The 15,475-nt window shown below is 38.9% G+C and overlaps 1 protein-coding gene across 1 annotated transcript in view; it reads left to right on the forward strand.

The window, feature by feature from the left end:
- The window catches only part of Slc9a9 (solute carrier family 9 member A9), a 537,647-nt gene that overhangs the window by 40,963 nt on the left and 481,209 nt on the right, over nucleotides 1-15,475 (forward strand). The window contains exons 3-4 of the mRNA XM_071615577.1: nucleotides 921-998; nucleotides 2,808-2,884. Of these exons, the coding sequence (XP_071471678.1) occupies nucleotides 921-998; nucleotides 2,808-2,884 (155 nt within the window). The remainder of the gene's footprint in view (nucleotides 1-920; nucleotides 999-2,807; nucleotides 2,885-15,475) is intronic.

Raw genomic sequence — 15,475 nt, forward strand, 5'->3', positions numbered from 1 at the left:
ATCAGGCCGACTTCACCAGGGACATATAATTTTGAGATCCAGTTTCAGAGAGGAGTAGACTGAATTCACAGTCTACTGCAAAATTACAAATTTGAGTTGTGAAACCCATATAGCAAAAGACTTTTATGAGTACTCTAATGGTGAGAAGGCAACATAATGAATGGCATGTATGAGAGAGAGAGAGGGGGAGATGGAGGGAGGGAGGCTGGGGAAAGGATAAGGGGTGGAGAGGGGTGGGAAAAGATGAGGAGAGTCTAGGTGGCTTTAGAGATTAAGAGAATTCTTATTTTCAAATGACCAAGTATGTGGCAGATGTTGGATTCAAGAATTCCTACCTCTCACTGCATTGTATTTCATACTTGTGTTTTGGCCAAGTTTATTTTAACATTTAAGTAAAAACCAATAAAGAAATACTGGAAAAATCCATTTTTATTTTTCCAATGTGTTTTTCCACAGTCTGGAAAGAATTTTAAGCTTTGAGATAGGATAAAACAGGGAACATGAAAAACCAAATATGTAAAATTTTTGGTTTGGAGAATACTAAATAAATCCCCAGTCAGAAGCCAAAACAATGGAGTACTGTTAATTCCTTTGATCAGAAAAAAAATAGTATATAATAGAAAATATTTAAAATATGAGAAATGAATAACTAATCAAAATAAAAGAAAAATGTTCTTCCCTAGACAGATTTCATTGAGTTTTTGTTATGATTATTGTTAGTAATAGGATGGAAATTATAGATTCACACTGCATTTATGATTTCTAAATTTACATTTTCTCATATTTTCATATCTTCTAATTTAATAGTGTGTTAATATGCCTCATACAAACTTAGCAAAAGCAACCATTGCTGTTTTGTTTTGTTTTTAATGGCCTGAAGTAACATTTTTTCTAATTGTACTTTTTGACTTTTCTGGCAGATGACGTTTGACCCAGAAATCTTCTTCAATGTTTTACTGCCACCAATTATATTTCATGCAGGATATAGTCTAAAGAAGGTAAATATATAATGATCTTTCCTTTTTCTTTTCTTTTTTTTTTTTTTTAGCCTTAAATAGAGAATTTTGCTTGTACTAAAACAAACAAAAACCAATTATTTTATGGACCTACTTATTTGGCAAGAATATCACCATCTTAGATTGCATAATAAAGATTCGAACCTGACATACTCAGAGTTGTTCTGAACCTACTATGTCCAATACCCAGGCCTTAGTCATGTGCACCTATTGAGCCCTTGAAATGTGGCTAGTCAGAATTGAGATGCTATTTAAGTGTAAAATGTCCAGCAGATTTCAAAGACTTGGTATTTAGGAAAAGAATATAAACTATCTCAATAATGTTTTATATTGATTTCATGTAGAAATGTTAGCATTTTATATATATTGGGTGAAATGAAACATTATCAAACTTCATTTAAAAAGTATTTTAAAATTTATTTTAACGTGCCTGGAAATATTTAAATGACATATGGCTTGCATTATGTTTCTGTTGGGCAGTGTTATTCTAGGTGATTGTAATGAAAGATCTCATGCAATAATATTGGGTTTTTCCATCAGGGTATAAACATGGGAAAAGCTATTGACATTCACAGAGAGAAAGCCTGGTTTTGCAGTTTCTCTTTACTTAACACCACTGAGGTTCAGCCTGACTGCACATTTCATGGGTTAGTCATTCACATACTCTGTGCCACAGGGTGAGGCCCTGGCCTTGAGATGCAGAAGTAATGTGCTGCTTCTCAGCTACCTAGTCCGACCTGGGAAATTCCTGGGACTGTCCTCCCTTTGGCCTCTCTTCTCCAGTAGCCAGGCAGCTTCCATTACAGATCTGATGGCTATGTGTGTGCTCCAGGCTCCCTCTTGCTGTCAGTGCCGGCTACTCAGATCCCACTAAAGCCCTGAAAGGGAGTTTTCCTAAGCATGCCTTCGAGAAGATCTAGCAGGCAGAATGGATTGAGGTCATCCATCCTCATTGGTAGCCCCAATACCAGGCATCCGTTTGTGTTTGATTCTTTAAATTGTTGAGGTTTTTTAAAAATGAGTTTCCTCTCATTCAGAAAACATACAAGTTAAAGAAGCCAGAGCCCACGAAAGTCTGAGGGCAACTTAAATCTCTTAAGATAGTTTTTTAAATGATAAAGGAGTTGCCTTCACAATAAAACTTGAAGTGTCCTCCATGAAATGTCCCAGAGTCAGAAATGAATTACAGTAGATGGGGTAGAGAGAGAAGAGGGGAGGGTAGGGGAGGGGAGGGGGGATAGTAGAGGATAGGAAAGACAGCAGAATACAACAGACACTAGTATGGCAATATGTAAATCAGTGGATATGTAACTGATGTGATTCTGCAATCTGTATATGGGGTAAAAATGGGAGTTCATAACCCACTTGAATCAAAGTGTGAAATATGATATGTCAAGAACTATGTAATGTTTTGAACAACCAACAATAAAAATTAAAAAAAAAAAAAAGAAAGAAATGTCCGAGAGTCCTGCATGGTCATTCCCCCAGTCCCTTCCCTCCTTCTCAGTCCAGTGAGCTCTGGAAGTTGCCTCATCCCTACCCTGTTGTCTTCCATATGGCTTTTTTCTCTGTTTCTTTCCATCTTCCTTTGTCCCTTGCAATTAAATCACTTAAGTCTCCATGGGCACAGTAAGGCCAGGAATGAAGCTCCAAAAACAAAATTTATCTAAACCATAAGGAAGGTCAGGGCTGGGAAAAGCATACATTTGTTTTTATTTCCTGTTCCACTGAAATGCAGATGTACTCCATGAAGGTTTTATTTTTGTTGTTTTGTTTTTTTTTTCTCCCCAGAGACATTTTTTTCAAAACTTGGGATCTATTTTAACATATGCCTTCTTGGGAACGGCCATCTCCTGTATCGTCATAGGGTAAGTGACAGGAGGAGTTGGAGATCCAGGTGGCTGGGGGTCAGGGACCTGTGGGAGGGATCTCACACCTCCTGGATTCAGGCTGGTTGGGCCAGTTGTCTCTTTTTTCAGTGCATCACATTGGGTTTGTTTGGTTTGGTTTTGTAGTTTGTTTGGTTTTGTTGTCGTGCTGGGGATGGAACCCAGCACCCAATGCATGCTAGGCAAATGCCACACCAGTGAGTGACAGCCCCAGCCCTAGCCCCAGTAAATAACATCTTTGTCCATTTTTCCAGTTCGGTTCCAAAGTTTACATGTCTTCCAACAAACATGAGGCATCAAATCAAAGCAGACTGCAGTTGGATTGCTGGATTTTCTCTGTGATTTTTGGGCTTCTGATTTAGGGAATGAGAATCCTTTGGCTTGAGTTATATGGAACATATTGTGTTATTTTTCAGCTCAACAATGTAGACATGCTCACCCCGCAGATAGACTCATTTTTTTCCCATCATCTTTGCAGGACCCTACTTGTATTTGACAGGAGTACAATAGTCACTATATGTCAAGGGGGTTCTTTTTAAAGGAAAGTTTATAAGAGAACCGCATGAAGCCGATAAGTCCAAATACCAGCAGAATTATATAATATTGGGATGGCTTTTGGGTCGATACACTGTAGAATGAGGACTTTTTTTCTCCATGTATTTTATTGGTTGTGCCACTGAGCTCTAAGTCAAACTGTAGAGACTCTGACTTGCAGCGCACCATAAAGCAAAACGTGGTCCAAAATGATGAAGCCCATCCAATTCATTTATAATCCTATCGAATACATTAAAGCTCCACTATAGAAAAAAATGTCCAAGTGCTTGCTATGACCATGATGATGTAGATGTCTTAAATTGTCTGTTACAGCCAACTCTACCCAGGGCTTTTACTGCAGACATCTGCTAAAGCTATAACACAAGAAACTGATGCGGAGCACACCCCATCCATGCCTCTAGCCTTCTCTCATGCAGTGTTTAGTGCCTGCCAGTGGAAAGCTGGGGAGGTGTCAGGAAGTGTCTTCCTGCAAACCTGAAAGCAGGGAGATTTTGTTGTTGTTGAATGCTTTGCTGAATTTTTGGGTTCAGACTAGAGCAACTCAATTTACACTATATGAAAATATTCAACACTGTCAAGGCAGAGAAGATGCTAAAGATGTTAGCACCTGAAGACGGAGGCTTGCAAGAATGTAGAGGGGGAGGCTTATCAAGTCTAGACACCTAAGTGGTCTTTAAACTATGTGTTGAGAGACGCCGTGTACCTGATCCTTCACAAAGCGTGTTCTGGAGGGGCTTTTCTGATCTGTGAGTATGTCATAGCTTCCTATTCAAATTTCAAAACTGGCAAGGACCTTAAAGGCTTATGTAATCAAAGCCCCTCACTCTGAAGCTGATTCATCTTGAAAGGCTAATTAATTAGATCATTCTTAGATCTCTGAGAGACAGGGCCATGACCAAGACAAGACTCAGAACTCCAGTTCCTCACACAGCAGGTCTTGCCCCACCCCCTCCTCTTCTAGAAGTTTCATCCCGGTACATTGAACCTATATACTGACAGAAGTTTATGAGATATGTGGCCTCTCAACAAATGTCAGGTGCTTTACAGCACAAATTGATTTTAGCAGTTTTATCAAACAGGGATTTGAAATTCATATCAGATGTAAATTTTAAACTATTAGAAAATACTAAATTAAGGAATAATCATTTTTCATGATTACCTTGTTTCCTTTGTACAACTGATTTTAAATATATTTACATGCAGTTATTTTTATTATATAATTTCACTATTATTAAATAGATAATTGTTTTTTTCTTGGGAAATCTTATCCATTCATTCATTTATCTATCTAACTTATTTTTGCAGTACATGGGGATTCAACTCAGGGCCTCATGTATGCTAGGCAAGTGCTCTACCACCAAGCTATATCCTCATCCCCCCCCCCTTTTTTTTTTAAGACAAGGTCTCACTATGTTGCCCAGGCTGGCCTTAAATTTGTGATCCTTCTGCCTTAGCCTCCAGAGTAGCTGAGATTGCAGGTGTGTACCATAAGCCTAGATTTTCATGGGTGTCTTAATATCTCTAAGGAAAAAAGAAACAATACATACTGTGTGTGTGTGTGTGTGTGTGTGTGTTGTATATAACTGCCTACTTATAAATATGTCAATTTAAGGGATCTAGTAATTTTCATGTCTTAGAATTCAGAACTCTTAATTGAATTTAAGTGTTCATCAACAATTTTAAATGGAGAGTGCTTTGAATAAAAGTGTCGTCTTGAGAAAACTCAGAACCATGTATTTGTTTGTGCTGGGTATAATAAATAAGAAGAGCAAAAATGTATAGGGTGCCTTTTGAATGTAGGTCATGCAATTAAAGTGTATAGGGAGAGAGCATAAGCATTTCAGAATCTTATCTAGAAAGAGAAGGGACATCATTGAGGAGATTTAGCTTCAACAAGGACAGGCTGATACTGTAGGAAGGCCACTTTGCTGGTCATGTGGAAGAGGACTTTTAGTGTTGGGCAAAGATGTCAGAGAAGGTACCATTTTTTTTTATTAGTTGCTCAAAATATTACAATGATCTTGACATATCATATATCATACATTTGATTCAAATGGGGTATGAATTCTTATTTTTCCCATGTGTACAAACTGCAGGATCATGTTGGTTATACAGCCACATTTATACATACTGCCATACTAGTGTCTGTTGTATTCTGCTGCCCTTCCTATCCCCTTCCTATCCCTCCCTCCCCTCCCCTCCCCTCCCATCACCTTTCCCTACCCCATCTACTGTAACACATTTCTCTCTCTCTCTCTCTTTCTTTCAGAGAGGGGACCATTTAAGAGGTGATTTCCACCCACCAGGCTGGAAGGGGGCCCAAACGGTGGCAGAAAAGGTTGTCAGTTTGTTGAAATCCTGGGAGAGAATGGGGTCTTCCAGGGCGAGGACATTAGGGAAGAAGGGAGGGACATCACTCTCTGAAGGAAGGGGACAGGTGCTCACAAAGGAAACAGGAAGTGTGGCATTCAGAACAGGAAGCAGATCAATGGAGGAAGAGGAAAAGCAAAGGTGGGCAGTACTGGACACAAGGAAGGTCCCTGGCATAGGAATTGTAGTTTCCATTGGATTTGGCCCCTAAGAGGTGAGGGGGCCCTTGATACTTGTCCTGTGGGTGAAAAATGAAGGATGAATATTGGCAAGGCCAGTTGTTATAAGTAGGTTATGATAAGAAAGGAGAATTTATTTTTATGAGTTCAATCTTGGAATATAATTTCAGAACCTTCAAAAAAGAGACACATACTTAAATTCAGACCAAACTGATAGTATCATAACTTGGGGACCCTATTGCATGAGATAGATCCAAACCTTATAAAAGATTTATATTTTTATAAATATATTTTTATGATACATTTTATGATAAATTAATAGTGGTAAGAATAATCACAAACATTTACTGAATACTTGATATTTACGTTATGGTCTGGATGTGATTGTCCCCCAAAAGCTTATGTGTAAGACAATGCAAGAAGGTTCAGAGAAGAAATGATGGAGTTATGAGCACCTTAACCCAATCTGTAAATTAATCCCCTGATGGGATGAATTGAGTGGTAATTGAAGGCTGGTGGGGTGTGGCTGGAAGAGGTGGGCATTGGGGGCATGGCTATGGGGTATACTTTTGTATATGGTGAGTGGAGTCTCTCTCGGCTTCCTGATCACCATGTAAGTTGCTTCCCTCTGCCACACTCTTCTGCCATGATGTTCAGCTTCACCTTGAGCCCCAAGGAATGGAGCCTGCTGTCTGTGGATTGAGACTTCTGAAACCATGAGCCCCAGTGGTTCTGGTTGAGTCCTTTCATTACAGTGGTGAAAAAGCTAACTAAAACATATACCATGCCCTTTTTAAAAGTAATTTACAGAGATTATCTCATTTCATTCTCAAAATAATCCTATTAAAAAGATATTACTTATTACCATCATTTAACAGATGAGACAACTGAGTTTCAGAGAGAATAACACAGTGGGCAGTAATAGAGTGGGGATTAGTAATTAAATAGTCTGGCTCCTGAGTGAAATTCTTAATGCCAAAATAACTGTGCTTTGCTTCTGTTTGTTGAATATTCCCATTAAAAAGTAAAATTATGTTCATTAGTCAATATTCAGTAGAAGCCACTGTGCTTCTTCCTTAGCCCAGCAGGAGTTGTCAGAGATGTGGGAGATTTTTATCCAGGAATTTCACATTCCTAGGGGTGGGAAGAGAAGTCTGTTTTTATGCAGATGTCCTCTTATTTGCATGAATTGGGCAGGAGGAAGGGAGGGCTCAGGATGTCCCTTAGACTGAACCCTGGGAGAGTGACTTCTTGGAGGAAGTGATCCTGGTGAGTCACTTAGTGGAGAAGGAGAAGGCTGTCTAATTTTGCATGCCAAGCACCTTGGTTCTGATGGGTGTGGAGAGCCTTGTGCAAGGTTTCAGGTCAGAGGGTGGGTTTCACATCGCTTCATGGTCTCAGAGGATGTGGGTTCTGAATGTTGCAGTCAGCCAAAAGAAGTCCAGGAAGTCCCAGATCAGAACCACGTAAGAATGGGAAGGCCATGAAGGTGAGGACTGCATCTGATCAGACTACAGGCTGGCTCAGAGTAGGGCTCAGGTGCTTTATAGGAGTTAAAATTCTTTATTATTATTATTATTATTAATTGAATTGATTGAACCCAGGGACACTTAACTACTGAGCCACATCCCCAGCCCTTTTTAGTTTTCATTTTGAGACAGGGCCTTGCTAAGTTGATTAGGGCCTCCATGAGTTGCTGAGATTGGCTTTGAACTTGTGATCCTTCTGACTCAGCCTCCCAAGCTGTTTGGATTACAGGCATGTACCACTGGGCCTGGCTAGGAATTAAAATTCTTGGATTCATTTGAATGGGTTCTTAATTAGGTTTATTAACTCAATATCATTTCTGAAATTAGATATAAACTATCTTTCACATTACAGGGGAAAGTTTAATAATATCCCTTTGGCAATAATATAAAAAAAAAAAAACACTTTTTTTGTTTTGTTTTTTAAGGATGAACTGTTCTTAAAAAAATTCAACCACCTTATTTAGTATCATCCCACATTTTATTGCTTAAGGAATATTATTTTAACTATATCACTGTTTGTTTTTTAAAAAAAACCATGTATTTGAAATATTTCTGTATTTAGCTCCTCCTCTTTGGGGAGCTGTTCCTTTACTTTAATCCTACATCTACCTACACGCCATGCAAGTGACAATGACAACTTATACATTTTGTCCTAAAAGTCATTAGTATCTCTGAAATGCTTCTTTTTCAAGAGCAATGAATTCTTTTAGTTTCTCCATTAATGGATAATTAGAACAAATTCCACAATATAAAAACTATTCAGAGAAAGAACCATGAATCTAAATGATCCAACAATGGGGTGTTAATTTTAAAGAAGAGTCATTCTTTAGATTTCCTCCCTGTGCCAGACACTGACCTAAGCTTTCTACATGTGTTATCTCATTGTATTGTCATAATACCCTCATGGGGCAAGCACTACTATAAGGCCGAGACTTGCCAAAAGTTACACAGCAGGTAATTTGTGGCCCATGGCTGAGCCAGTGGACTTCAGAAAACACGTTCATAGGACCTCCACATCCTCCTTCCCTCCTAACATGACAATTTATACTCCCTGTAGTATTTTGCAGTTAATAATTATATCTGCCTGATAAAAATAAGTCTTCAAAAATTTCAGATATTTGCATTTATCATTGTGGCTAGCAGTCACAAAAAAAACCCTATATATTTAACTGTGAACATAATTGTAAAGAAGAAATGTCTTATTGATATTTTGGTAGGAATTGTTTGAATCTATTTTACTTCTTCAAATTGCTAGACTCTTGGAAACCTGCTTAGGAAAACCTGGATTTATAAACATGAGCTTGTTCACATCATTCATGTCAACATCTTCAGGACTGTTGATCTTCTGTTTGGGTTCCTTAATACCACACTACAGATGCTGTGCCCAACACCCATAGTGCCCTCTGGCCACTATGCCTGCTTACCTGGGGACCTTCCGACCCAAGTGACCTTGGCACTGCCTTTGGATCTACTGTTGCTCTGAGTTAACTAGGAGAAGGGATGGTGAGGCTCAGTACCCAGTGCTGGTTTCTAAACCTGAAAGAAGGAACACAGTGTAGTCCAGAACTCAAACCTGAGGGTACTATCTTATTAGGTGGAGGCTAAGTCATACCTCAGCTCTAACCTTGACCAAGAACAAATTACAACTGGTTCTTATCCCAGCAGAAACTCTAAGAGGGTGCATAGAAGGACTTCAGGGAGGCAGAGGAACACCTTCACGTCCCTGTGGGTTTTTCTTGGGAGAGACTCTGCATAGATTCCACCATTGCATCAGATTCTCTAGGGAGTTAACAAAGCAGAGAAGTTGCATGTTTTTCAAGAGCCTAGGCCAAGATATAGTCAGAACATGGAAGATTTTATGTATCTCCATATTTAGTTAGAACTAAAGGCTTCTCTTCAAGGTGGCCATAAAGTCTGGAATTATGCACACTATTTTTTTAAAATCATGGATTGTAAGATAATAGCAGTATGCTATATATTATGTATTTATCTGTGTTCCCAGACTTGGGGCCATCCAGTATATATTTCAAGAGTGGAAGTACTGGGTTGTAGGTCTATGAATGAATATTTGTTTTTACAAAATAACTCCAAGTTGTTTTCTGAAGCAGTAGTACCAAAATTTCCTCTTAACTTTTTGGCAATCTAATAGGCATAAAATAAAATTATATTATGGTCTTTAGTTGTATTTCTCTGATTAGTAAATAAGTTGGTTATACTTTTGTATGATATCTTTCCAAACTTTCTTTTTTATTAAATTGCTTTATCATTGCTTCATTAATTTGTTAGCGTTCTTTATATGTTACAAGTTTGTGTCTTATACTTTGTAGTCAAACTGGCAAATATTTTCTCTTATGGTTAGCATTTTTTAATCTTTGTTTAATAAGTCCTTCTCTACCTGAGAGAAAGATTTTCTTCTGAACTCTTAAAGTTTTGCCCTTCTCAGTAAGTCCATGTGCTAGACTGATTTTTGTATATGATTGAAAGTAGACATCCCATTATTTTTTTTCTTTAATGAATAGTCAATTATCTCAATACTATTTGTTGCCTGGTTTTGCGTTTCCCTAGGATTTTCTGCAGTGTGTTGTGGTTTCTGTTTCTAGACCCTTAATTCCATTCACTTGGTCTGTATCTCTACCAATACCACACTGTTGCTATGTGGCTTTTAATGGGTCTTTATAACTTATAGGGAAGGACATAAAGGATACTTATCTTCTTTAGAGGTATATTGTCTATTATTAGTTCTTTACTCTCATATAATTTTACTCCAATACATACATTTATGAATATATGAATTTTTAAAAAGATATGTTCTTAAATTCTTTGTTTATATTCATATACGTCAGCACTGTTTCTAAGCATTTTCCTTAGGGACCCACATGCACATGAGCAAGAGGAGACATATAGGAGGTTATTTGTAGCAGCACTATTCACAATGGTAAAAACTTGTAAATAACTCAGACTCCATTAGCAGGAAAATAAATAAATACATTCTCATAACATTATGATGCAAAGGTAAAAAAATAAAATAGTCGCCTATGCCAACATACATAAATATCAGAAGCAAAGTCTAAAAAAAAAAGTCTAAAATCAATGCATCAGATTCTCTAAAGCACATGTAGGGTGACATCACTTTATACTGGTCACAAAGGACCATGATTAAATAAGATCATTTAAGCATACATACAGGTGGGTTTGAAGGTGTAAATGCATGGGGATAATTAAGGGGACTAAAACCACAAAATTCAGTGATGTGATTATTTCTGGGGAGGAGCTAAGGAAACAGGATGGAAGGAAACACAGAGCAGAGATAAGTTATTGATAACATTCTGGTTTGTGGGTTGTGGTGTTTTTCCAGTTATTCAATATATTATTATAATAACTTATATCTTCTATATAGTCTTTTGCATGGATCAATTATGTTAAAAAGAAAATAAAAGGAACAACCAGTACAAGGAGGTATTTAATAGATTTGTAAAATTCTGCTTGATTGTGCTGCTTATTTCCCTTCCTGGGAAACTCTGATTCTTCTATTGTTTTTCTCTGTTGGATTTTAAGAAGAACAACTCATTGGCAGGCTGCAGAGACAGACGTGCCAAGAGCAGATTTGCCAATATCCCCAGGTTAGCGCTTATCAACCCCACACCCCTCTTTTCTTCCTCTCTCCTCTTCCACCCATCTTTTCTCTTTTGTTTTCCCCTCTCCTAGTCCCTCCCTCCCTCCCATGTTTTGCTTACTGCCCCTTGAGACTGTGTCTGGGCTGCTGCTGTGGGTGACTCCATTTTCCATTGGCCGTGAAAAGGCAGAGCTGGGGAGGCCCAAGCCTCCTTTGTGCATTCATTTACTCCCTAGATTCTGAGCTGGCAGGAGTAGCTGTCACCAGTGTCCAAGAGAAAAATAAAAATTCTGCTTCCCAGACACAGCCAAAGAAGAAAAAAATAACCTCTAATCTATCAAGAACAGCTTCAGCCGCTTAGCAGTGTGGCTTTTCGGGTCCATATCATAGTGTGCAGAGGCTGGGCTTCTGGCAGCAGAGAGGAGAATGAAGTTTATGGGGAAAGGAACAAAAGGCCGGATGGAGAAGGCTGTGGAGAAATCAGAGATGTAGTTTGGAGGTAAAACAGGGAAGGCATTGGTCCACCAGGCGACCAGCGCACTGGTTTCATTAAAGAGGTTCGTGGCAAAAAAGTTAACTAGTGAGATCAAAATAAACACACAGACTCAATTACCTTTTTCTATGACCAGGTCCGAGACGGCTCTCACTTCAAACCACACGGTAGGGCAGCAAGGCTTACTCAGGGCTAGGAGGAGAGAGAGAGAGAGAGAGAGAGAGAGAGAGAGAGAGAGAGAGAGAGAGAGAGAGCACGCCAGGGAGTGGCCTTTTATTGGGGAACAAGAAATTCAGGGGAAAATTCCATCCAATGAAGGTCGAGGGGGGCAGCATTCCAAGGGCAGGGTCAGTGATTGGCCTCAGGGTCAGTGGTCAGTCACACCCCCACACGGACAGGCTCTCGCACCTGGAGAGAGTGGGGAAAGCTCTGACACAGTTTAGCCAGAGGGCACTACTCCAAGTTATAAGGAGAGGCCCCACCTCCTACTACCATCACCTGGGGGTTAAGATTGCTATATACAAATTTGGGGGAGACACAAAGAACCATTGCAATGCGGGGTCCATCTTTGCAAATAATCTTCCATGAGAATGTGCTACAGAATCCCTTCAGAAATATCAAGGTCAGAGTTTTCATTAAAATATACAACTCAGTCCGGTTGTGGTGCTGCTTGCCTGTGATCCAAGAGGCTCAGGAGGCCGAGGCATGAGGATTCCAAGTTCAAAGTTAGCTTCAGCAATTTAGTGAGGCTCTGTGTCAAAATAAAATTTAAAAAAGGGGCTGGGGATGTGGCTCAGTGGTTAAGCACCCATGGGTTTAATCCCCAGTACCAAAGAAAGAAAGAAAATAGTACTTAGAGCAGGGCATGGTGGCATATGCCTATAAATAATCCCAGCTACTCTGGAGACTGAGACAGGAGGATTGCAAGTTTAAGACCAGCCTAGGTAACTTAGTGAGACCCTGATTCAAATTAAAATAAGAACGGATGGGGATGTAGCTCAGTGGTAGAGCACTTGCTAAGCATGTGACTGGGGTTCAATCCCCAGTACTGCACGAGACGAAATAAGACCCAGAACCTGGTGTGAGACTTATGGCTATGCAAGTAAGACATGATAGAGAATCAAGCTAGCCATAAAGGCTTCTTCCAGGAGACTTCTTAGAATTCCAGAACCAGTATACAATGAATTCCTGTCCTGATGATGTAAGTGACTTATTAAGAAGTGTTCTGTAAGGTTCTATATTTGGATGTAAATGTTTGTGGAAAGTGTATATAAAGCTCAAAGAAAGTGAGTTAAAGAGCAGGACTCTCTAAGTTTTGCATGCTGCCCAAACCAAGAGGCATTTGTGGAAAATTGCCCCCCACTCAGCCATGCTAGGGAATTATAGAAAAATTTTATTTGAGAATTTCAGTTGCTTTTTTTTTTTTTTTTTTTTTTTTTTTACTACCAGCTGTGCAGAGAATGAGGAGGTGAGGGTGAGGCAGCAGAAACTCTCAATGCAGCAGCATCTCTGCTGGCAGGCTCTTCCATGGTGCATTTGCCTTCTCAGGAGCTTTGTATCAAGCTTGGTTTGCATCCATGTTCTTCTGGCTGGTGGTGGCACTTTGGAAGAGGGTGGAGCTTTAGGGATGGGGAGGGCTTGATCTTAGGAGCTTATTCACTTTGCTTGAGCAGTTTGAGAAGTGGCAAGTTTGGATGTGAATCTGGAGGCTGTAGGGAACTACATGGGAGATTTACACTTTTAATAACTTACTCTGACTAGGATGTGAAAACCAATGTAAGGAAGTCAAGGCAGAAAGCAAGAGAACAGCTAGGAGGTGATGGAAGTTTGACCTGGAGGCTGCTTGGCTGGGTTGAGAGCCGTTTCGGTGATGGAACAAATAGATAGTGGTTGTCTATCAGATTGAGAAAGAGAAAGGGTGACTATTAATTTTCTGGCTTCAACCATATGTATTGTGGATCTGTCAAATTCAACCCAACGTGAATCTCTTGTGCCGTCCTATTCCATCCTGGGGTTTCCTACTAGGCTTAACTTCTTAGTTACCATCCCCATGCTTTTACTATGGGTCAATAACTACATTGCCAAGTGAATCAATAAATTGATGAGTAGATTCAGGCACTGCATGTTCTTTCATTGGAAAAGAGAGAGTAACAATAACAAAAGTTACATGAGCTAGATTTTTTTTTTTTGGGGGGGCATCAGGGTTGAACTCAGGGGCACTCAACCACTGAGCCACATCCTCAACCCTATTTTGTATATTATTTAGCGCCTCACCGCTGCTGAGGCTGACTTTGAACTCTCAGTTCTCCTGTCTCCGCTTCCCAAACCACTGAAATTACAGGTGTGAACCACCGTTTCTGCCTTCATTTAATCTTTACAATAAACATCAGAGATACATATTTCTATTGCCCCCCCACCTTTTTTTTTTAAAGTGACATGCCCAAGGCTAAGGCTCAGATTGTTTTAAGTAAGTTTTTCAAAATATGATTAATCTGAGAGTTTGTAGTTAAGTTGCCCTTGCAATTTAAATCACATTCTTGGAACTTCAACACATCAGCAACATCAGAAGCTGTCAGAAATACAGAGTCTTGGGCTTTACCCCAGACCTCTGAGTCCTGCATATTAATAAGAGCCCTAGGTGATCAATAGGTAATAGCATGCTAAAATTTGCTTATGCTGCTCTCCCAAACCTAGTAGAGAGATTTAACCCCATACTTAGGATTTACTAAGGATGGCCTATAGGGATGGAGGTAATTGAACCAACACAATCTGTATTCTTCAGGCATCACTGAAATTAAACCAAATCAATGAATTTTATAATTCATATCCACCAGACTTACATGGAACATACCTGGATCAAATATAATATGTGTCTCATATAAAAGGCAACTGGCAGAATACTCAGTCTGGCCCACAGAACAATCACATAGAAAATGCTCAGCGTTCTGGTCTAAGGATTTTAGCACTTCAAGTATGGGAGGTGCTCAACCTGATTTAGCAATTATGCTCTGATATCATTAAATTAAAATGGCCCCAATAAAAGGAATAGAAGTCAATCTTAACTACAGCTCGGAGATGTTTTATTGCTCTATTTCACAGTTACTTACTAATTCCCAGTGCTTGAGAGGTATCTATAAAGAAAGTTCCCATAGTCAAGCTGCATTATCAACAGAATCATGAATAGGAATGATGACATCATTGCTTTAGCATTCAGGAGCAAGTGTAACCTTGAAGGTCACTGCAGTTGGTGAAAAGTACCTAAAATCTTTTAATTTCATAGGATTCTTGATCATTTGCCCACTGGTTACACCTCTTTCCTTTAAAATTTAAAATGTAATTTCAACACTTTTCTGAATTTGTTATCATTTTGATTGCAATTTTCTTGGAACCTCTATTCTAGTGCAGATTATTAAATTTTTTTCACATTGTATCCAAGATACCATGTCACTTGTTCTCTCACCTCAAGAAAGCTCTACACATACAAGAAATATTAACTGTGACAATGACAATTGCTCACATTCATTGAGCATTTACATTGTTTCACTTGTATGCTGTGAACACTTTTACTTTAAACCCACCTTTAAATTTTTTTCTCAAAAATAAGACAATATATTCATTTTTATAATAAAATTGTCTCCAATTTGCCTCCTTAAAACAACTCTCTGATTTTTCACTAGAATATTAAAGAGGTTGTCAAAGTACTTTTATAGATATTCTTATTTATAAAATAGAGTCTTGCCAAACATTTATTAACTTACGTTAGAAACTTAGGGATCCCAAGAAAGAATATAGAATGTACAATGCAAAGAGTGAACCCTAATGTACAGTATG

Source organism: Marmota flaviventris, chromosome 8 (assembly GCF_047511675.1).
Source record: "Marmota flaviventris isolate mMarFla1 chromosome 8, mMarFla1.hap1, whole genome shotgun sequence".
Classification (NCBI taxonomy): Eukaryota; Metazoa; Chordata; class Mammalia; order Rodentia; family Sciuridae; genus Marmota; species Marmota flaviventris.